The sequence below is a fragment of the Hyperolius riggenbachi genome, chromosome 3, assembly GCF_040937935.1.
Source record: "Hyperolius riggenbachi isolate aHypRig1 chromosome 3, aHypRig1.pri, whole genome shotgun sequence".
Classification (NCBI taxonomy): domain Eukaryota; kingdom Metazoa; phylum Chordata; class Amphibia; order Anura; family Hyperoliidae; genus Hyperolius; species Hyperolius riggenbachi.
Genome location: NC_090648.1, coordinates 59629890 through 59655412, shown reverse-complemented (window position 1 = coordinate 59655412; position 25523 = coordinate 59629890). Strand labels below are relative to the sequence as shown.

The window sequence follows — 25523 nt, the reverse complement described above, 5'->3', positions numbered from 1 at the left end:
CAAAACTCTAATTATCCCACCACCGTATGTCAATCGGGGCCTCAAAATATATTTAAACTCCAAGTTGACATCATTTATCTAATCCCAATGCTAAGCACAAATTCATGCAAATACAGAAATAAAAAAAATGTAGAATCACTTCCCATCAAAGTAAACAATAGATAATACATTTTAAGGAAAGTTACAGATCATAAACCTATCAGTACATAACACACTGATTAAATGTGTATTCTATTATTAGAGTTCATTGTGAACATAATGTAAATGAATATTTAATAAACTGTCCAGATTCCCATGTACCAGCTCATCAAACTTCACTTCATTTGTGATTGTCTTAATATGTCACCAAAAACAATGTACTTTCTGCCTGTCCTGTGATCTCTGATGGTGGATTAAGCTTCTTAGAGGTGCATGAAGCTGCGGTAATATTGCTGTATGCAGACAGTGGGGGGCAATATTACCACTACTACTGGCAGCAAGTTACTGCAAGTTTTGCTATTAGCGCAACCTGTGGTGCTTAAGTACTGCTGGTGTTGCTACAATAACAAGCATTAGTAATGTTCTTACTGTAGCAATGATCATTTTCCATGGGTACCACAAGTCATACTAATAATGGAACTCACGGTAACCTGCTGCCGGCAGTAATGGTAATATTGCTGTGCACTGTCTGTGGGCATCAACCCCCAAATCACATGTTAATTAATAAATCTGTTCTGCTTATCAATGATCGTAATCCATTGATGCTTCAGCAACATGTTTATTAAAACACATTTCACAGGCTCACATCCACTCGCTCATGTATCTTCTGATGACTTCTCAGATGTGACTGGCATAAGAAGCTCTTGTCACATTCTGAACAACTAAATGGCTTTTCTCCTGTGTGAGTTCTGTGATGCAGAGTAAGATGTTCCTTCAGTGAGAACCTTTTATCACATTCTCTACATTTATATGGTTTCTCTCCAGTGTGAATCCGGAGATGTATACTTAATGCTTGTTGAGTGCTGAAGGACTTATCACATTCAGAGCAAGAAAACAGCTTCCCTCCTGTGTGAATCACCTGGTGGTATTTGAGGCTCGCTTTGAAAGTAAAACTTTCTTCACATTCTGAGCAAGGATACAGCTTCTCTCCTGTGTGAATCCTCTGGTGTTCTATGAGGCTGTATTTTGTGGCAAAACATTTCTGACATTCAAAGCAGGAAAAATTCTTCTCTCCGGTATGAATCAACTGATGCCTTATAAGGGTTGACTTCTCAGTGAAAGATTTGTCACATTCTGAGCAGGAAAAAGGCTTCTCCCCAGTATGAATCCTCTGATGAGCCATGAGGTGTCCCTTCTTACTGAAACATTTTTGACATTCAGAGCACAAAAATGGCTTCTCTCCGGTGTGGATCCTCTGGTGTACTTTAAGACTTGACCTTCGATTGAAACTTTTCTCACACTCTGAGCAGATAAATGACCTCTCCCCAGTGTGACTCCTCTGGTGTCTAATAAGATGTGATGGACGAGTGAAGCTTTTCTCACACTCTGAGCACTGATGCAACTTGTCTCCTCTGTGACTCATCATGGGCTGCTGGAGATAGTTTTTGCTCCTGCAATTGAATATATTATATGTTATTGTTGCTATATTACCAGAAGCTCTAACAGTGTATCAAACAAAAAAATTGGTCTATTATAGGGTTGCTCATTCTGATTCCACAGAAATGCAATTGCCGCATTTCAGATTGGAAATCTGTATTTCCACATCGGGATGTGGAACTTGGAAACACTAATGTGGAACACAGATTTTTGCAGAAATGTGAAAATTTATGTGGAAATTACGCTTAACGATATGCAGTAATTTTAAGCAAATTAGAAGACTCAGAATGAATAAACCAATCAGTGAATGCGGATTTTAGGCAAAAATGTTGATGGAAAATCTGCATTACCGATATTGGGTAATTATAAGCCAATCAGATAATGCGTTTTTTGACAGAACTCCATTTACCGATATGCTGTAATTTTAAGCCAATCAGAACTTCAGAAGACTTACAATGAATAAGTAAATCAGAGAATGTGAACATTTATTTTTGGTGGAAAATCCGCATGGGAATGTGGAAATACGTAGAAGGAGTAAATCGGTAGTGGTAATCAGCATTTACGATCATCCCTATTCTATTATAAAACTACACTTCAGATGATAATCCCTTTTAAGACACTTGAAATTAGCACATGATAATCCATAATGTGGCTTATTAGATCGTCATTTACAAGAATTACACAGAAAAATTGTCACCTCTAAAAAATGTAATTGGAATAATTTTCCTTAACAGTGGTCAGTGCCTAATGATGTGGACATACTACGCTGTGCATGTGCAGTAGGTGGGCAGCTTTGTGACTGTGCTCCCCGCATGTACGAATACACACATAGAAGGAGACAAGCGGTGAACACTGTTACAAGGCTGCTGACCTGACATACTGTGCAAGCGCAGCATAGTATGCCCAGTTAAAGGATGCTGAGCATACTGACTAGGGATACCGAACTGGGCCTTTTAATGCACAATGGAGGGGGATACTGGCACCTGGGATGTGCAGTAAGCATCTGCACCCCTACCTACACACACTTATAATTTCCATTTTTCTCTACTGGCTCAGATCAGGTATCCTTTAACTTAAAGGGGTTTTGTGACATATTAAGAAAAAAACAAAGTGACACTTACCTGGAGCTTCAATCAGCCCCCTGCAGCTGTCATGTCCCGTGCTGTCCTCTATGATCCTTCATTCCATGCCATCGGTCCCGGTGTAATCATTCTTCTAATGCGACTGCGGCTCCCATGTACGTCATTAGGAGCTTACTGTGCACTCGCAGTACAAGAAAACCTGGTACTGCACCTGCGCAGGAAGCTCCCGGAGACACGTGTTCTTAGTCATATAATTAACTGGTGCCAGTGGTTGGGAACGGAGGATCGTAGGAGGACGGCGTGGGACGTGACAGCTGCAGGGGCAGATAGAAGCCCCAGGTATTTGTTTTTTATTAACATGCCACAGAACCCCTTTAAAAAGGAAAGTTTTTGTGGCCACAATATAAGAACAGATACAATGTTGTGGCATAATTGGTTTGCCTTCATGCAATAAAAAAAAAACAAATAAGATTTGTACATTGGAGGATCAATTTAGCCTGACATATAATTAATCAACAGCAATAGAACGGATATATAAAACTCATTTATAATTCCTCTCAGGATAAAAAAAAAACAGTGTAAAGAAACAAAATACAAACTTTTATATTATTAAAGTAGTATTTTTGGAAGGTTCCAACATATTACACATTCCTGGATTCACCGCAAATCAATGATTTTTTTTTGCTTTTGTACATTAATTTAAAATGACAATTGAAAATTATGTTTGCATATTCACATATAGAGTTACATTTGCCCCGGAGTAAAATGCACTGTTTGGCCTCTTTCACAGTGCGACGTTAAAGTTGTTAAATGTTCCAACGCAGACTAACGCACAGCAATGCAAAGTCTGTGTGACATTCACAATGCACACGTTGCGTTGTGTGTAACGTGTAGCAATATTTAGAGAGTGCTGCATGCTGTGCATTTAGCAATACATTTGCTGCATTATGTGTGTTGCACATGCTCAGTAATGTTTTTTTTTTAAATGTAACGCATGCGCCGTTTTCGTTCCATCAATATGCGATGAAAACAGCGCACCAAGAGACACATAACATCCAATTTTATAACCTACATGCGCTGCATTAGGGGCACGTTGTGCGACTTTAACGTCGCATCAAACGCACCGTCCCACTGTGAAAGAGGCCTAAATGTATTTTTCCTATGTAGATGTCGCTTACAGTTAGGGATGCTCATTCGGATTCCGCGGAAATGCAATTTCTGAAATTCCGATCGGAAATTGCATTTCCGCATCGGAATGCGGAAATCGGTAATGCAAGTGCGGTAGGCAGATTTCCGCCGGAAATCGCGGAAATTTCCGCCGGAAATTGCAGAAATTCCACCCGAATTTAACATCGATTTTCTCAAAAACTAAAACGTCTTTTTGAAAACTTTTATTTGCACCTTGTTCACAAGATTCAGGTTAATAAACCCTGAAAATTTGGTGTTTCTAGGATTTAAGGGGGCTTTGCTAATAACCGCTAAAGTCGGCAGATTTTTACTGCAATGTAAAATGCAGAAAATCTGCATCTGCCTATTTTCTGCATTTTACATTACAGTAAAAATCCGACGACTTTAGTGGTTAATAGCAAAGCCCCCGTAAGTCCTAGAAACACCAAATTTTCAGGGTTTAGTAAACAGAATCTTCTGAACAAGAAACTGAGAAAATCGATGTTAAAGTCGGTTCCACGATTTCCAGCGGAAATTCAGCATTGGATTGCGGAAATTGGTATCTGAAAGCGGAATCGGTAATTGGCAATGGCGGAATGCGGATTTACCGCGGAATCGGAAATTGGCATTCTGACCATCCCTACTTACAGTGGGTATTAGTAGCTGACAGCTCTGAATCTCTCACCAACAGGTTTTAGATGTGTCTGCGTCCTTCTGGGTTTTCTCAGGATTTTGTTTATGATCAAAAGCACTCCCTGAAAAGAAGTGCACCAAAGCAGTTAATTTGCATGTACAGTTAGTCTTTAAAATCAGGTGCTGTTATAGAACACAATGTAAATGTGCAGCTATGGAGCACTGAGTAATTTAATTTGATACTGAGCTTCGACTATTATATAGCTGAACTCCAGCTATTGGCATAGCAAGTGGTGGGGTTGGGCAGTCAGCGCTGCATACTCCTGATTGGGTGCAGTGCTGATACAGACAAGTACTGCTATCGGCTATATGTATACCGGAGTAATGTTATTGGCTATGATGAAGCTGAAGAGCTCATCTATAGAGGCTAGTGTTGTGCTTAGTAATAGCAGGGTTAGTGCTAGGAGATACAAGGTAACAACAAGGTAACAAGTTCAGGTGAGTGTTAGTTATAGGAGTGTTAGTGTGGCTTAGATATAGGAGAGTTAGTGTTATTAGATAGGTTAGTACGAGGTAAGATTTGATAGTTTTAGGAGATTAAGCTCAATTTAACATTAGGAGTGTTGAAGATAATTAAGCATTGATAATAATTATATACATATTACTGATGCTAGGCTGGTATTATAATATTGTTAACAATATTGATAACAACAGTAATAATAGTTCGAAAATGAACACAAGCCTCTTTTATTTATATGCAAAGTGCACTCTCCAGCTGCCAGAACCATGTGCCATAAAAATCAGGCTTGTTGGCATCTTTGTATAGGTGCTTGCCAGGGAGTGCTTTGTTACTACCTCATGCCACTATTCCTCATACCACTTACCCTGAGATGACTCTGATTAATGTGCCCTCTGGCCACTCATTCTCAACCCTCAGTCTTTAGTCCTTATTTCACTATTGCCCTCCAAAATATGTTTTACCAATCTTTTAAAATATTACATTATTACATTGTCTACGTAAAGATAATCAGGGCAGGACTGCACTAGATATTAATGCAGGAAATGAATATATTAATTTTACCTTATAACTGATCTACATATCACATTGTGACTGATTATTAAACTCTGATAAACTATAAATCCCTTTTATTATCCCTAGTTTGTTAATCAAATTATGTTTGCCTGTGGGATTTATTCAGAATCTCTTTATGTACAATAACATTATTTACACTTTATTTTAAAATCAACAAACTAAATTGACATAAAGAGCAACTGTTAGCAAAAATTTTAATATTTTAATCACTTGCCCCCAAAAATCTCTCCAGTATAGCTCAGGCCTAACACTAGCCTTAGTGATCTTTTTCTAACAGGTACACTCTTGTACAATATAAAACCCACACATGTGCCACGCAGTCATAAGAATTACACTAACTAACTTATGCAATATCACACTTATTAACATAATTTATCTTTAAAATGCAAACTAAAGAAAGCAAAATAATGCAATACAATCCAAACTACAATATGTTTAGACTAATATTACAACTAAGTAAATCAGAATAGTCATAGTTACCTGGTAGGATGTATTCCTGGGAAATCTCTGGTATTCTGCTGCCTGACTTAGGCCTGACCCATCTTTTATTCTCTTCTTCTCCATTCACTAACATAAGGTGGTTTTCCATTGGTTAAAAAGTGTTTATTGTTAACAACAAAATGTGTGTTTACAGTATGATTAAAAGACAGTTCCAAGACCTTTTTTATGTAAATTAACCCCTAGCCAGCAAGGTAAAAACTTCATTAACATTCCCCAATATGAACAAAAAGCAAATGGAAGGAGCTGATCAAAGTTGGAGGTTCTTCAATAACATCACAATAGATGGAACTGCAATGAATAGGTCAGTAGAGGATGGACAGTTTCTTTCAGTGTTCTATGCATACATAATAATATGTTCAGTACGAAATTCGCAAATTTGGAAAGCCCTCTCCTCAAATCTTCTTAGAAATCTCATATGAATATGCATACCTTTTTTAACTCCTCTAAGACCGCTCCACACCAACGGGCGTGGCTGCGGTGGAAGTCCCAGGACCGCCTAACGCCAATCGGCATCAAGTCCTGGGGCTGCAGTTTGCAGGAGATTGCGCGCAGGCTGCGTGCATCTCCTGCTTGGGGGGCTGAGCTCTGCCCTGCCTTCAGTCTCCGAGCAGGGATCGCCGCTCAGGAGACTGTTAGTACAGCGCTGCAATCAGCAGCAGCGCTGTACTGGGGACTGCCGTGTGACACGGCTGTCCCCCTGGGGGACAAGAGAGCAATCAGCTCTCATAGGCAGAAGCCTATGATAGCCGTTCGCCGTGATTGGCCGGCTGGGGGGAGGGAGGGGATTGGAAAAAACAAAGAAACACAGAAATAGAAAAAAATATTTAAAAAATATGAACATAAATATTTATAAAAAAATAATAAACACAAGGGGGGCGATCAGACCCCACCAACAGAGAGCTCTGTTGGTGGGGAGAAAAGGGGAGGAATCACTAGTGTGCTGTGTTGTGCGGCCCTGCAGCTAGGCCTTAAAGCTGCAGTCGCCAGTTATGAAAAAAACAGCCTGGTCTTTAGGGGGATTTACCACTGTGGTCCTCAAGTGGTTAAAGTGAAATTTTATTGAATTTTTAACAACAAAAGTTGCCGATATGGACGGCACAAACACATACAACAAAACAATTACAGTGGAGCAGAGCAGCACTCCCATTCACACAATATCACAGATTACTGCAAACCTGTCTATGCCGAATCCAGATTAGGGTTAAGTTAACCTAAATTAGGTCATTTTTATGAACGTCCAACCATCTGAACCAAATCTTATCAAATTTTTTAATAGCCCCACATTTTTCATAGACTCCTTTACCGATAGGAAGTGAATATGCGTATCTTAAAATGGAACCTTTATCCTCATTCATTTACTTTTTTCTATTATTTTCTAGCGTTGACACTAAAACATATGTATTATCGGAATGTATTAAATACACATACATCACGGCACAAAATTCTCTTTCCTACTTTGAAAACTTGTTAGCTGTCATATTGTGATCTGCTCTCACTGACAATATTTCATAATATCCTATTTAACTTAACTTTTTTTTAATTAAAACTACTTTTAAAAGAGAATTCCTGCTGATGGCGCTATGGATCATTAGTACCAGACTGACTTAGATGCAGCTACATTGCTACTGCTAATAAAATGCTATTTGTATTGCCTGGGTAATCCATGCAGGTTGTGCTCTAGGTTAATGTTATTCTTGCATTTGAGTCAGTTTTTATATTATACAACTTTGCAAAATAACATTAAGATGTAGACAACTGATCAGTTTTCTTTAAATAAATCAATACATTTTATTTAATGTAAATTGTTAAGTATGATTAGTTGAAGCATTGTTCAGGCTATTTATATTCTTTTTTTTAAGTAAAAGTTAAAAAGTATGTTCGCACTATGCAGTTGCAAAGTGGCCACTCTGCACACGCACAAAGTACATCCTGCTCCTGCGCAGTAGCACAAGGCTGCTCATGCACAGCTTTATTCTCCATGCATTGCTTTTTTCTCCATGCACGAGTGTCTGCGTGCTGCTGCACAGGAGCAAAACCACTGGCACCTGCATAGTGTGGCTGCACTTTTACATTGAGGGAAACACAGCAGCAGAGAGATTGCGGAGGATTGAGGAAGCCTCTGGATCATCCAGGGACTTCCCCCTACTGAGGTTATTATCTAAATAATAATAAAAAAAAAAAAAAACATTGCAACCTTTCTAATATTTTATCAAAACCCCCTTATGCATCCAAATCACCTCACATCTATGCAGGCATGAGCACTAAACACTTTTAACCATTAAGGATCACGGGCTTAAACCCCCCAGTGGCTAGGCCATTTTTTACAAAATAGGCCACTGCAGCTATAAGGCCTCACTGCATGGCTGTACAACTCAGCACACAAGTGATTCCCCCCCACCCCCTTTTCTGCCCACCAACAGAGCTTTCTGTGGGTGGGCTGTGATTGCTCCCAGGATGTTTATTCTTTATATACATTTTTTTTCTATAAATAATAGCATTTATTGACGGCCGATCAGCCAATAAAAGCTGATTGCTCTCCTGCGTCCCAGAGTGACAGCCGTGTCACATGGCTGTCTCCAGTACAGCGCTGCCATAAGTCACAGTGCTGTATAGACTAAATAGCTGTTTTGCCATCTAACAGTCTTCTAGCGGTGATCGCCACTGGGAGACTGATGGCAGAGTGGAGCTCCGTCATACAAATGGAGATCTCTTGCAAATCCCCACCTCAAGACTTTAGACGGTCCTGGGGCTGCCGCCATGGTCACGCCCATCGGTGTGACGCGGTCGGCTAGTAGTTAAAAGTATCTTGTGAGTTATGACACCAAAATGTCTGCAGCAGAGGCAGTTAGGGACCAGACTATATACTGTCAAAAGAACTGATAAATATGTGAGCTTAATATAAAAACTTAAAATGTAAACATTAACATTATAAAATAAAACAGAACCACCATTAAGAACATTATGTAATTAAAGTAAAATGAATATCTGTGCAGATTACACTAGTAGAATTTACTGATAATGTTTAAGAGAAACAGACTATTATGCTGGGCATACACGGGTCGTTTTTTTGTTATCAATCGAGTCGCTGATGGCTCGATTGATAATATCCGATGTGTCCGATGACGCGGCAGATCGATCCTGCGCTCGATCCCCACGGGCGGACAATAGCGGAAAATGAGTGGAAGATAAGGAAGCGCCCGCGGGGACGAGCGGGAATCGATCCAGGCGCGGCCGGGAACGAGCGGGGATGCACGGGGACGCAAGAGTCGATCCAGCGGCTAATCAAGCCGCAAAAACGACCCGTGTATGCCAAGCATTAGAGCCAACATGATCAGCAACAAGAGCGGCAGGGGTCACACTTGAGAGAAACACAGTGTTTCGCCGAATACCAAATGCTATGGAAATGCATGTAAGGATAGTCTATGGTGACTTTATACTGTCAAAATTACTGATGAATGTGGTAGCACTATTTAAATTATTAAAATTTAAACATTATAATATTATAAAATAATACAGAAACAAATTTGAAATTGAGAATTGCATATAATTATTGGAAAAGGAATATTTCTAGAGAGTACACAAGTAAAATTTACTGATCAGGTTTAGGAGTGAGGGGCTATCAGAGCCAACATGACCGACAACAAATGAGAGAGAGCTTTACAGCATCACACACAAAATACTTGTTTATTTACATTCCCTAAGGATTCACTAAGGATCCATTCAAACACTAATGTTTTTCTCCAGCTTGTAGAGTCTATTTATTTTGCATATATTCTTCACCTGAGCTTGTTTGGAGAAACAACAACTTTCTATAAAACCAAATTAAGAATCTTCCCAGCACTACAAATTCATCCTCCTTTTCCCACTGGGGAGCTGTGTGTAATTCCAGCAGTTAGAAAAGAACACTATGCATTTATTTAACCTCCTGGGCATTTTATTTCTACCTGGATTTCTGCGTCAAAAGTGGAAAATTGTTTTTCCCTGTGTGTATCAGTTTCACTGGCAAGAGTCACACGCAATTCCAACTACCTGCTCCATTGGCTTAATCTGTATTATATAAAGTTCCATCATATGAGCCACAATAACTCAGACAAAAGTATCGACCAGGATGCTGATGTGTTATGTGCATATGCTAGAACTCTTATAATGCAGTCTTCATGGCCATAGCTGGCCTAATGCCACACTGCTTCTCTTCTCACTGACTAATAGAGATGTCACAAACATCAGATTTTGGGATCAGGAATTGCAAACGCAAATTTCCTCAAAAGTTCCCGAACTGGCGAGCTCCATAGACTTATATGGCCGACTTTAACAGTTAATAGCAAAGCCCCTAGAAACACCAAATTTAAAGTTTTGGAGAAAATCGATTTTAAAGTTAGACATTGAAATGCGGTAAATGACAGATAATGTAGCAAACCTAACGGTAGTGTAAATTTACATATATCAAAAGAAAGAACAATGAATTTCCTCATGGGGTTACCAGAGTCGCAACGCTTTGGCCAGGGATCTTTATACAGCTGCAGTATAGCTGAGAACTGTTACCAGGGCGGCGTGTTTGGCTGTGGCCAGCTGAGATCGTCAAACAACTGGCAATATTGGCGTGGGACTTTTCTGAGGATATTGACGTGGGAACATTTTTTTTAAAGGTACAGGTAATTATTTCTGGTTAATTAAGATTAAGGACTTTTTTTCATTGTTGTTTATCTCATTTAACCCTTTGTGGAAATGGGTAAGGGGTACTTTGTACTATTATACTCATTTCTCTGGGGAAAGGGTGGGCATCTGGGGGTCTTCTTCTTAAAGGGGAGGGGGACAGGCATCTGGAGCACTGGAAGTGGGGAAGAGCCCCTTGTCCATGGATTGGACCATGCCCCCTATTCCATGGACCATGCAGGCTTGTATAGCTCAGGGTTTAAAGCCCTACTCGGCTGGGGCTATGCATTCTGACTATCCCATCCTGTATGGGGGACCAAGGGTTAAAGAGGCTCGGGAAAGGGGACCCAATGTCATTTATTTTAAATATCCCACACTATGAACATTTTTTTTAAGTTGCCATAAATAGGTAAATAGGTACAGTTGCCAGGGATCTTTATTCCGCCATATTGCGGCTGTATAGCGATCCCTGGCCAAAGCGTTTTGACTCTGAAGGGGTTTCCAGGGGGTCCCCCTAGAAACCCCATCATGAAATTAATTGCTCTTCCTTCTGATATATGTAAATTTACACTGCCGTTGCGTTTTCTACATTATCTGTCATTTATCGCATTTAAATACAGTATGTACTTTTTTCCTATGAAACTTTAAAATCGGTTTTCTCAACAACTATACGTTCTTTTTTATTTCTCCTCTTGTACCCATGGTCCCCCTTCACATGCCCTGCAAATTTATTTTTTCTAGCATGTAAGGGGGCTTTGCTATTAACCGCTAAAGTCGGTGGCCACTTGCCTGCCATTAAAGTCTATGGGAAAGATGTGAACATGAAGTTTTATTTTTTTAAATTGCGTTCAACATTTGCCGAATACTGCCCACCGGCAAACTGTTCAGGCCATCTCTACTGACTAATGCTCCATCTCAGGTCCTCCATCCTTTAGCCTAATATTTCTATCTTCAAGACACCTTTATTGGTGTCAAATATTCATAATGTTATGCAGATTATGATGCCAGATAGCAATGTGGTTTCATGTTGCTTTGACAGCTCAGTCATCTGCTACTGTACTGAGCTGACACTTACCACCATTACCACCAAACACATGAAAAGAACACTATGCATTTAATTAACCTCCTAACTTAACTTCTGCATGGATTTCTGTGTCAAAAGTGGCACATTGTTTCACTGGCAAGAGTCACACACAATCACAATCATTCTCACCTGCTTCATAGACTGAATCTGTCTTATAAAAGTTCCAGCATATGTGCTTGTGCCACAATAATTCAGACTAAAGTTTTGACCAGGATACTGATGGATACCGAGTTATTGTGGCACAAGTGCATATGCTAGAACTCTTATAACGCATTCTCCATGGCCATAGCTGGCTGGACATCACACTGCTACTGTTCTCCCTGACTAATGCTCCATCTCAGGTCCTCCAACCTTGAGCATAATATTTCTGCATCTTCAAGACATCTGTATGCATGTCATATATTCATCATTGTATTTTCTCAAAGTTTGGGAAAAATGGCATCTATGAAATAGGGGCACAAAGTAATCTGATATTCTTCTGTTATGTAATTATGCTGCATACAAAAGAAAAAGACCTGACTTTTATGCTGGCTGCCAAAATGTCTATTAGCTAATATAAAAGGCACAGCAAATGCATATTGCACCAACTTGCCAGAATGTGCAGGGTCTTTCTCACTTATCTCACTGCTATTCCCTGCAGTAGGAATGGCCCGAACAGCTCACTGGCAAAACTTGGGAATATTAAGAATAAGAATATTAACCACTTCACCTCGAAGGGTTTTTCCCCTTAAAAAACCACAGCAATTTTTGCATGTCAGCGTTCCTTCCATTCATTCGCCTATAACTTTTTTACTACTTATTACAACAAAACAATCTATATCTTTTTTTTTCCCCACGAATTAGGCTTTCTTTGGGGGTACTTTTTGCTAAGAATTATATTATTCTAAAACTGTTTTATCAGGAAAAAGAAGAAAAAAATGGAAAAAATATTATTTCTCAGTTTTTGGCCATGATAGTATAAAAATAATACATGCTGCTGTGTTTAAAACCCACACATTTGATTTGCCTATTTGTCCTGGTTATTGCACCATTTAACATTTTTCCTTAGTACAATGTATGGCACCAATATTTAATTTGGAAATAAAGGTGCATTTTTTCAGTTTTGTGTCCATCTCTAATTACGAGCCCATAATTTATAAAGGAGTCCCTAAAGTAACTATATATGTATTTTTTTGTAATTTTTTAATAAAAAAACCTGCTAACTATTGGGGAGTGTGGGAGGTCATGGATTAATTTAAAAAGTAAAAATAAGGTAAAAATAGGTCCTTTATTGAAAAAAAAGTGCAGATGTAATTTCACTATTTGCCTATAAGATGCCCTCGCAGGAGTCTTCTGTATGCATGCTATTAGTACACATACAGGAAGCACTGTGGGGATGGGTTTTGTGAATGACAGTGCCATCTAATTGACAGCTGCTGTCATTCACCCAGGGACTTAGATCAATAAATGGGAACTGCGTTCCCATTCATTGATGTAGCAGCTAACGATCGGCGGCAGTAACGAGCATGGGGGGGCAAGTGGTAACGCATGGCGGGGAGAGAGGTGATAGCTAAGCCCCTGCAAGAAGTTATGGGAACTTGCAGGGACGTAGTTACTCCTCCCGAGGGAGGGGAAGTGGTTAAATGACTTTTTTCTTTGTTGCATTTTTATTTCATTTAGCCTTTTGGAAATGGGTAAGAGTATGTTACTGCTTTAAAAACATGTCATGTTTCATGTACACCATCTGCATCATGTAGGTTGTACAATCTGCATGTGCTGTCATCTGTGTGCTGCACTTTGCTCGCAGTCCCACATCCCATAAACAGATTAATCACTCCCTGTAAACCAGCTACAAATTCTGTCATTTTACTGCATTTTTTTTAAAATACAGTCACTTTAAATCCAATTTTTAGGGAAATTATCCATAAGGTCTTTAAAGCGGTTTAAAACTCTGACAAATTTTTTAACAAAAATGTGTTTTCCTAATTTTTATAACCCATACAATTATCATATTTGCTTTTGTGCACAAGTATTATTATTCATTTAGACATTAACACTTCCCAAAGTTCAGTTAATTTATTTTTAAAGCTGCTGGTGCATTTTATTCATAACTGTTGTAATTATGTTGTGAATGCAGCCATCAGTGATTTCTCACCTGTGTTTCACCCCAGGACTCATCAGCTGAAGTCCTGCACAGCCAGAGAATGTTTACATAAATGTATCAAGTAAAGAATGTGTACACAAGATACGCTTAACAGCAGTTCGGATGTGGGTTCTCCCTGCAGAAGAAAGAGTCAGCCCTGTGATGTAACCCTTTGAATGCTGTTTTACTAAAAAAAAATTGTGTTAGTATATTATATGCTGTAAATAATCTTTTAGAGCAAAGAAAAAATTGTGGGTTATATTCCGCTTTAAAGTGTAACTATCAGGCATAAAATAAAAAATCAATTTTTTTATTTTCATCTGGTAAACAAGTAACAAGGATGCTAACCAGGCAATCCAAAAGTTAAAAATTACTTTTACTTTTCTTGTTGATAAATGAGCATTTCCTAGTTTACCCGACTCTTATTTGGTACATTGCCATTCAAAGGAAGTTGCAGGGCATGTTGGGTTGTCTTTTGTTCTTCTTTACCTTCTTCTCAGACTAAACTAATGCAGCCTGATAGGCTGAAGCCTCTTTAGGCCCATACACACGTCGGATTTTAGCGAACGACCCGTCGTTTGAACGTTCCGTCGTTCGGACGTTTCCGCGTCAAATCCGACGTGTGTACAGATTATCGTTCGGGTGATAAGACTGGTTACCAACGATCCGCCGGGCGGATCGCTGGTAACCAGTCTTATCACCCGAACGATAGTCTGTACACACGTCGGATTTGACGCGGAAACGTCCGAACGACGGAACGGTCAAACGACGGGTCATTCGCTAAAATCCGACGTGTGTATGGGCCTTTACCCTCCTGTTTTCCCCTCCCACACCTCTGTTCTTCTCTGATTGACCAATATTTATCATGCTAAGACAATGCACTTTCTTTTGCACAGGGAGTGCCTAAAGACCGGGAGGAGGGCAGGCAATGCATACAGAATCAGGCAGAGGAGATTAAGGGAGGAAATGACATCAGAATTGGCTTTAAGAGACACAGTCAAAATGGAGAATCCTAAGAATAATTTTCTTATTTTTTTACTATAAAAAAATCACTAAAATCAAAACGTGGACTGTGCAATACATACGTTATTATAAGTAGAGCAAATATTTATCTAATTATATATGATTTGTTCTCCACTGTTCTCCTTTAAGGATACCACAGCTGACAAGTATAGAAGAAACAGCGAGTGCAGGCATGTAGGGGGAGCTGTGCTGATGGTCATCACTTTGGCGACTCCCGGTGACCCAGTAGAGGCTCACAGGGGTCTTTAGGTAAGAAAGGAGGAAGACAAAGGATAACGGAGGGGAGTGGTGGCCATCAGGACAGCTCCCGCTACATGCCTCCTCCCTTGTTTTTCCTATGTTTTTTGGCTTTGGTGTCCTTTAACATATTTAGCAATTTTGGCGATTCTAGTATGCATTTGACCTCTAAAGTTTGCCCTTGACTTTAAGGTAAAACTGTCTTGCAGAAAAATCACAAAACTATCCAAAATTCAAGAAAAAAATTAAAACTGCCAGAGAGGTGTTCTCACTCATTCCTAGTTACCACAACACCCAGATACCCCACTGAATAAAGCAGGATACCAAGTCTATCCCAAAAATTCAGCCTGTGGAACATATAAAAAGACCAGCACAATGATTTGAGCCATGCTCCCTTCCTCAGGTGCCCAGTGTTCTGTCCTGAAACACTGAGCTTGTCTTTCTGTATGTTCTGCTGATTGAATAAATGAGGTAACCCTAGTTGGATAATATCTGCTATGGTGTTTTTTGTTCAATACAGAATGTTGTTGTTTATGAAACTGAAGAAACATCTTATAGAATAACAATTCAAACAATATTTCCAGTGCAGAAAAATGTTTAAAAAAATCAGAGATTTTATTAAAACAAACTTAAATCACATCACCACCTCCATCAATGAACAGATAAAATACACATTAGATCAAATATATATAGAAAAAACTATTCCATCACCGTATGTCAATCAAGGCTTTAAAATATATTTCAACTCCAAGTTGATAGAAAGTATCTAATTCCAATGCTAAATACGAATTCATGCAAATACAGAAATAAAAAAATGGAGAATCACTTCCCATCAAAGTAAACAATAGATTTTAAAGATACTCAGAGATGAGTACTGAGGTTTTTTTATTTTTACTTACACGGGGCTTCCTCCAGCCCCATAAGCACAGATGTGTCCCTCGCTGTCCTCCTGCAGTCTCTTGTTCAGCTGCGGTGAGCCCCGGTAATGGGCTCAGTCGAAGCCAGTCTGGGTCTTCATGCGCTCCAGATTGATGTCACTGAGCATATTACCGGGGCTCCCCACGGCTGAACGGGAAACTGCAGGTGGACGGCAAGGGACGCATCCATGCTTATGGGGATGGAGGAAGCCCCAGATAAGTAAAAAAATACCCTAATACTCATCACTGAGTCTCTTTAAGGGCAAGTTACAGATTATAAATCTAACAGTACATAACACACTGAAACATAATGTAAATTTATATTTTAAAAAATGACCAGGTTTCCATGTGCCAGCTGATCATAGTTCACTTCATTTGTGATTAACTTAATATGTCACCAAAAACAATGTAATTTCTGTCTGTCCTGTGGTCTGTGATGGTGGATTAAGCTTCTACGGGGTGCATGAAGCTGCTGTAATATTGCTGTATGCAGACAGTGCACAACAATATTAGCATTACTACTGGCAGCAAGTTACTGCAAGTTTTGCTATTAGCACAACCTGTGGTGTTTAACCACTTTACCCCCGCCCGTACGAATTTCTCCGTCCCTTTTTCCATCCTTTAACCCCCAGGGACAGAGAAATCCGTACTTTCCGCGTACCCGACGCTGTCTGCGCTCCCGCTCTTAAACACGCCGCCCGCCGCTAGTAAACACGCCGCCGCCCGCTCGCCCGGAGATCAATGAATGGGAAAATCCATTCCCGTTCGTTGATCTAAGCCCCACAATGATCCGCTGCTCTCCTATGGGCAGCGCAATCATTGTGAGAAAAAACTCACGTGTCCAGCCTCCTTATACTTCCTCCAAGCTTCCGGAAGGACGCTTGGAGGTCGCATTAAAACAAAAAGTTACTGTGGCCATCTTGTGGCCAAATAGTAAACTACACCCTACACCTTTTTCACATACAAATAAATGCTCATTACCTCCCACACTCCCCATTTTTTTTTTTGTAATTAAAAAAAAATTCAAAAATTTACAATTAAAAAAAATACATAAATAGTTACCTTAGGGACTGAACTTTTTAAATATTTATGTCAAGAGGGTATAACACTGTTACTTTATAAACTATGGGCTTGTAATTAGGGATGGACGCAAAACTGAAAAAAATGCACCTTTATTTCCAAATAAAATATTGGCGCCAAACATTGTGATAGGGACATAATTTAAATGGTTTTATAACCGGGACAAAAGGGCAAATAAATTCCATGGGTTTTAATTACAGCAGCATGCATTATTTAAAAACTAAAATGGCCGAAAACTGAAAAATAATTATTTTTTTCCCCACATTTTTCCTATTTTCCCATTAAAACACATTTAGAAAAAAATAATTCTTGGCATAATGTCCCACCTAAAGAAAGCCTAATTGGTGGCGGAAAAAACAAGATATAGTTCATTTCATTGCGATAAGTAATGATAAAGTTATAGACGAATGAATGGAAGTAGCGCTGAAAGGTGAAAATTGCTCTGGTGCTCAGGGGGTAAAACCCCTCAGTGGTGAAGTGGTTAAGTACTGCTGATGTTGCTACGATAACAAGCATTAGTAATGATCATTTTCCACGAGTGCCACGGGTCATACTAATAATGGAACTCATGATAACCTGATACCGGCAGTAATGGTGATATTGCTGTGAACTGTCTGCGTATAGTAATATTACTGCAGCTTCATGAAACAACCCCCAAATCACATATGTTAATTAATTAATCTGTTCTACTTATCAATAATCATAATCCTGCGATGCTACAGCAACATGTTTATTAAGACACAGCTTCTAGGCTGACATCCACTCGCTCATGTGTCTTCTGATGACTTCTCAGATATGACTGTTGTGAGAAGCTCTTGTTACATTCTAAACAACTAAATGGCTTTTCTCCTGTGTGAGTTCTGTGATGCAGAGTAAGAGCTATATTCTGTGAGAACCTTTTATCACATTCTCTACATTTATATGGTTTCTCCCCAGTGTGAATCCGGAGATGGACACTTAATGCTTGTTTAGTGCTGAAGGACTTATCACATTCAGAGCAAGGAAACAGCCTCTCTCCTGTGTGAATCCTCTGGTGGTATTTGAGGCTTGCTTTGAAAGCAAAACTGTCTTCACATTCTGAGCAAGGATACAGCTTCTCTCCTGTGTGAATCCTCTGGTGTTCTATGAGGCTGTATTTTGTGGCAAAACATTTCTGACATTCAAAGCAGGAAAAATTCTTCTCTCCAGTATGAATCAACTGATGCCTTATAAGCTGTGACTTGTTAGTAAAAGATTTGTCACATTCTGAGCAAGAAAAAGGCTTCTCTCCAGTATGAATCAACTTATGCATTATAAGTTGTGACTTTTCAGTGAAAGACATATCACATTCTGAGCAGGAAAAAGGCTTCTCTCCAGTATGAATCAACTGATGCCTTATAAGGTGTGACTTGTCAGTGAAAGATTTGTCACATTCTGAGCAGGAAAAATTCTTCTCTCCAGTATGAATCAACTGATGCCTTATAAGGTGTGACTTGTTAGTAAAAGGTTTGTCACATTCTGAGCAAGAAAAAGGCTTCTCTCCAGTATGAATCCTCTGATGCCATATAAGGTGTGACTTCTCAGTAAAAGACATATCACATTCTGAGCAGGAAAAAGGCTTCTCTCCAGTATGAATCAACTGATGCCTTATAAGGTGTGACTTCTCAGTGAAAGATTTGTCACATTCTGAGCAGGAAAAAGGCTTCTCTCCAGTATGAATCAACTGATGCTTTATAAGGGATGACTTCTCAGTGAAAGATTTGTCACATTCTGAGCAGGAAAAAGGCTTCTCTCCAGTATGAATCAACTGATGCTTTATAAGGGATGACTTCTTAGTGAAAGATTTGTCACATTCTGAGCAAGAAAAAGGCTTCTCTCCAGTATGAATCCTCTGATGAGCCATGAGGTTTCCCTTCTGACTGAAACATTTTTGACATTCAGAGCAAGAAAATGGCCTCTCTCTGGTGTGGATCCTCTGGTGTAACTTAAGAGTTGACCTTTGATTGAAACTTTTCTCACACTCTGAGCAGAAAAATGGCCTCTCCCCGGTGTGTCTCCTCTGGTGTCTAATAAGCTCTGATTGATAAGTGAAGCTTTTCTTACACTCTGAGCACTGATGCGGCTTGTCTCCTCTGTGACTCATCATGGGCTGCTGGAGATACTTTTTGCTCCTGCAATTGAATATATTATATGTTATTGTTGCTATATTACCAGAAGCTCTAACTGTGTGTCAAACAAAAAATTGGTCTATTATAGGGATGCTCATTCAGATTCCGCAGAAATGCAATTGCCGCAATTCAGATTGGAAATCTGTATTTCCACATCGGAATGCGGAACTTGGAAATACTAATGCGGAACACGAATTTTTGTGGAGATGTGAAAATTTAGGAATAAATAAAACAATCAATCAGTGATTGTGGATTTTAGGCAAAAATGTTGGTGGAAAATCCGCATTACCGATATTGGGTAATTTTAAGCCAATCAGAAGACTCAGAAAATTGGAATTAATTAGCCAATCAGATAATGCATTTTTTCGCAGAACTCTATTTACCAATATTGGGTAATTTTAAGACAATCAGAACTTCAGAAGACTAATGATTAAGTTAATCAGAGAACTTGAAAATTTATTTTTGGTGTAAAATCCGCATGGGAATGTGGAAATACGCGGAAGGAGTAAATCGGTAGCGGTAATCGGCATTTCCAATCATCCCTAGTCTATTATAAAACTGCACTTCAGATGATAATTCCTTTTAAGACACTTGAAACTAGCACATGATAATCCATAATGTGGCTTATTAGATCGTCATTTACAAGAATTACATAGAAAAATTGTCATCTCTAAAAAATGCAATTGGAATAATTTTCCTTAACTGTGGTCAGTGCCCTTTAATGTGGACAGACTACGCTGTGCATGTGCAGTAGGTGGGCAGCTTTGTGACTGTGCTCCCCACATGTGTGAATACACCCATAGAAGGAGACAAGCAGGGAGCACAGTCACAAGGCTGCTGACCTGACATACTGAGCCTGGTGACTAGGGTTATGGAACAGGGCCTTTTAATGCACAATGGAGGGTGACACTGTCACCGGGATGTGCAGTAAGCATCTGCACCCCTACCTACACACATTTATAATTTTATTTTTCTCTGCTTGCTCAGATAAGGTATCCTTTAATGTAAAGGGGTTCTGTGGCATATTAATAATAAAAAAAAACCTGACACTTACCTTGGACTTCCATCAGCCCTTGCAGCTGTCATGTCATGCCATCCTCTACGATCCTCCACGCCGCTGGTCCCGGTCTAATTATTCCTCTAACGCGACTGCACGGCCATGACCGCATGCTTGCTCGCTCTCACACATGTCACTTACTGCATAGGTACAGTACAAGAAAACCTTGTGCTGTGCCTGTACAGGAAGCTCCTGGAGATGCGAGTGGGATTGCGCACTAGTCATCTTGTTAGAGGAATAATTGACCGATGCCAGCGGTGGGGAATGGAGGATCGTAGGACGACGGCGTGGGACATGACAGATGCAGGGGGCTGATAGAGGCCCCAGGTAAGTGTTTTTTTATTCACATGCCACAGAACCCCTTTAAAAGGAATTTTTTTGTGGCCACTCTATAAGAACAGATACAATGTTTTGGCATAATAGGTTTGCTTGCATGCAATAAAAAAAATAAATAAAACTAATAGGATTTGTACATTGGAGAAATAATTTAGCTTGACATATAATTAATCAACAACAATAGAACAGATATATAAAACACATTTATAATTTCTCTCAGGATAAAAAAATGTAACACTGTAAATAAACATAATACAAACCTTGTTATTATTAAAATAGTATTTATTGAACTTTCCAACATATTACACATTGCTGGATTCACCACAAACCAATGATTTTTGGGGCTTTTGTACATTAATTTAAAATGACAATTGAAAATTATGTTAGCATATACACATATTGGGGGACATTTGCCCCAGAGTAAAATGCACTGTAAATGTATTTTTTCTGTGTAGATTTCACTTACAGTGGGTATTAGTAGCTGAAAGCTCTGAAGCTCTCACCTACAGGTTTTAGATTTGTCTGAGTCCTTCTGGGGTTTTCTCAGGAATATCTTTATGATCAGAAGCACTCTCTGAAAAGAAGTGCATCAAAGCAGCTAATTTGCATGTACAGTTTGTTTTTAAAGTCAGGTGCTGTTATAGAACACAATGTAAATGTGCAGCTATGGAGCACTGAGTAATTTAATTTGATACTGAGGTTCGACTATTACATAGCTGAACTCCAACTATTGGCATAGCAAGGTGTGGGGTTGGGCAGTCAGCATCGGGGATTCCGGATTGGGTGCAGTGCTGATACAGCCAAGTACCACTATCGGCAATATTTATACCGGAGTAATGATATTGGCTATGATGAAGCTGAAGAGCTCATCTATAGAGGCTAGTGCTGTGCTTAGTAATAGCAGGGTTAGTGCTAGGAGATAGGGTAACAAGTTCAGGTGAGGGTTAGTTATAGGAGGGTTAGTGTGGCTTAGATATCGAAGAGTTTGTGTTATTAGATAGGTTAGTAGGAGGCTAGATTTGATAGTGTTAGGAGGTTAAGCTCAATTTAACATTAGGAGTGTTAAAGATAATTAAGCAATGATAATAATAACATGCATATTACTGATGCTAGACTGGTATTAAAATATTGTTAACAACAGTAATAATAGTTTGAAAATGAACACAAGTCACTTTTATTTATATACAAATTGCACTCTCCAGCTGCCAGAATCATGTGCCATGAAAAAGCAGGCTTGTTGGCATCTTTGTATAGGTCTTAGCCAGGTGATGCTTTGTTACTGCCTCATGCCACTATTCCTCATACCACTTACCCTGAGATGACTCTGATTAATGTACCCTCTGGCCACTCATTTGCAAACCTCAGTCTTTAGTCCTTATTTGACTACTGCCCTCCAAAATTAGTTTTACTAGTATTTTAAAGTATTACATTATTACATTGTCTATTTAGAGATAATCAGGGTCGCTCTGCACTTGATATTAATGCAGCAAATGAATTCATTCATTTTACCTTATAACTGACCTACATACCACATTGTGACTGATTATTAAACTCCAGTAAACTATAAATCCCTTTTATTATCCCTAGTTTGTTAATCAAATTATTTTTGCGTGTGGGATTTGTTCAGAATCTCTTTATGCACAATAACATTATTTATACTTTATTTTAAAATCAACAAACAAAATTTGACATAAAGAGCAACTGTTAACAAGAATTTAAATATTTTAATCACATGCCCAAAAAAATCTCTCCAGTATAGCCCAGGCCTAACACAAACCTTAGTGCTCTTCTTCTAACAGGTACACTTTTGTACAATATATAACCCACACATGTGCCACCCAGTCATAAGAGTTACACTTACTGGCTTATGCAATATCACAATTATTAACATAATTTATCTTAAAAATACAAACTAAAGAAAGCAAAATAACACAGTACAATCCTAACAACAATGTGTTTAGACTAATATTACAACTGAGTAAATCAGAATGGTCATAGTTACCTGGTAGGATGTAGTATAGGGGCTCCTTATTCCTGGGAAGTCTCTGCTATTCTGCTGTCTGACTTAGGCCTGACCCATCTTTTATTCTCTTCTTCTCCATTCAGTAGCATAAGGTTGTTTTCCATTGGTTAAAAAGAATTTATTGTTAAGAACAAAAGCTGTGTTTACAATATTATTAAAAGACAGTTCCGAGACCTCTTTATGTAAATTAGACCCAGCCAGCAAGGTGATAACTTCATTAACATTCCACAATATGAACAAAAGGAAAATGGAAGGAGCTGATCAAAGTTGGAGATTCTTCAACAACATAACAATAGATAGATCCACAATGAATAGGTCAGTAGAGGATGTACAGTTTCAGTGTTCTATGAATACCTAATAATATGTTCCGCACCAAATTCACAAATTTGGTAAGCATTCTCTTCAAAATCTTAATCTTCTTAGAAATCTCACATGAATATGCATATCTATTTTTAATGTCAAATTGTATTGAATTTTTAACAACGAAAGGTGCCGATATGGATGGCACAAACACATACAACAAAACAAAACAATTACAGTGGAGCAGAGCAGCACTCCCATTTACAAAATATCACAGATTACTGCAAACCTGTCTATGCTGAATCCAGATAAGGGTCCGGTTAGCCTAAATTAGGTCATTTTTATGATCGTCCAACCATCTGAACCAAATCTTCTCAAATTGTTAAATGGCACCACGTTTTTTATAGACTCCTTTAAGGATAGGAAGTGAATATGTGTATCTTTCAATAGAACCTTTTGTAACATCTGCAACTATGGTGGCTGCTGACACGCAGGGTATACCCACAGCTGCCTTTGTTCCCTGTTCACAGGCCTCATCCATTCTGTCGGCGTCTAGCATGCCGGGAACGGTACTGTCTCGGGCTCATAGGGTCGCTGTATCGCGCGGGCGCGCGCGGAGACAGGACCTTTATGCAGGAAGAAGGCGCATCAGCTGACCTGCCGGTCGGCTGACGTCGGAGGTGACTCACACCGCTCGGATTGGCTGATTGGTAAGGGGCATGGCTGTGAGCTCTCCTCGGCTTCTTAAGCCTTCGCTGGTCATTTGCAACTTGTCTGCTGTTGCGAATACACTCGTGTTAGCGCTCAGACCTTAGACTAGTACCCGGTGTGCTTTGATCTGGGAGGAAACCAGGGATTTCACACAAGAGTAGGACTATTGTTATATTGTATTACTGATTACCTGTGTATGATTCTGGCTATACTCTGACCTTGCTATTGCTTATCGATTCTGTACTTCTGCCTATCTGACCTTAGTTGCTGAACCTCTACCTGATTACTCACTATTCTTCTGCCTCATGTTTCTGTACTGTATTTGCCTCTCAGTTGCCAAACCTTGCCTGTCTGACCTCTCTACTCACCAGTGGGCCCTTGCCACTGGTGAGGTGCTCTTTTGACTAAATACCCACCAGCTCCTCTGGTGAGGTTTAGTTTAAGTTATACAGCTCCTGTGACTGATATTACCTTACCAGCTCCTCTGGTAAGGTCTAGTTTAACTATTCAGTCGCTTGTGCTGATAGTACCTTACCAGCTCCCCTGGTAAGGTTTAGCCAAACTTTGTTGTCTCTCTTGCTGTTAGTACTTTACCAGCTCCTCTGGTAAGACCTATTATTTATACTACTGTGTTGCAGCTAGTACCTACCAGCTCCCCTGGTGAGGGCTAGCACTGTTGTTTCAGATAGTACTCACCAGCTTCTCTGGTGAGATCTATCCATTTAATCTACTGTTGCACCAAACACTTTACACCTCTGTTTCTCAGCCTTCTATACTTGCATTATTGGTGATACTGCAGATCATTACATAATCAGGTATAGAGTCTGTATTATTGGTGATTCTGCAGATCACCCAATAATCAGACGTCTGTGTGCTACATCAATCGTTACACCTTTACTCTCATTTATTTATTTTTTTTTCTATTATTTTTAGCTTTGACACTAAAACCTATGTATTATTAGAATTTATTAAATACACATATATCACAGCACAAAATTCTCTTTCCTTCTTTAAAAACTTGTTAGCTGTGCTTTTTTTAAATTAAAACTACTTTTAAAAAGCATTCCTGCTGATGGCGCAATTGATCATTAGTACCAGACTGACTTAGATGCAGCTACATTCCTGCTGATAATAAAATGCTGTTTGTATTGCCTGGGTAATCCATGTACGGTGTGCTCTAGGTTAATGCTATTCTTGTGTTTGAGTCAGATTTTATATTATATAACTTTGCAAAATAACATTAAGATGCTTACAACTGATCAGTTTTTTTAAAAGAACAACTGCCATAATATGCCCCCTAAAGAAATACACATGTGAGTAGATAAATACTTGCTCTACTTACATAACATATGTATTGCACTGTCCACCTATTAGATTTCATAAATTTTTTAACCTTCTTAATAAACTATCCCCCTCCTGGCAGTGGCCATCTTGGTTCCTTGGGTAGATTCTTGCTTCCCACTCCCGATCCCCCTCCTCCCCGCACTTATTCTGAGCACAGCTGGGAGGATAAATGGAGCAGGCACAGACTCACCTAATAATGGATCCAAGCGCTGCTGTTCTCATCTACTGGCGGTAGTGCAGAGAGTATAGAGGGGAACTGCTGCGCCTCGAACCATTGTTAGGTGAGTCTGTGTGCGCCGCCTTTATCCATCCCCATTAATCAGTGCGGGGAAGAGGGGGAATGCAGCAGTGACACATGCAGCAGGTGGGCAGAGACCGAGTGGACATGCTACTGAAGGAGGGGGGCAGAGGACAGAGACAGGAGATAGCCTCTGGCCC

At 39.4% G+C, this 25523-nt stretch overlaps 1 protein-coding gene across 1 annotated transcript in view; it reads right to left on the bottom strand.

Moving 5' to 3' along the window:
• LOC137560742 (zinc finger protein 850-like) overlaps positions 1 to 25523 on the bottom strand; it is a 49025-nt gene that overhangs the window by 16422 nt on the left and 7080 nt on the right. The window contains exons 2-5 of the mRNA XM_068271892.1: positions 21211 to 21281; positions 19186 to 19317; positions 17935 to 19101; positions 795 to 1550 (exon numbers count right to left, since the gene is read on the bottom strand). Coding sequence (XP_068127993.1) covers positions 795 to 1550; positions 17935 to 19101; positions 19186 to 19317; positions 21211 to 21281 — 2126 coding nt within the window. The remainder of the gene's footprint in view (positions 1 to 794; positions 1551 to 17934; positions 19102 to 19185; positions 19318 to 21210; positions 21282 to 25523) is intronic.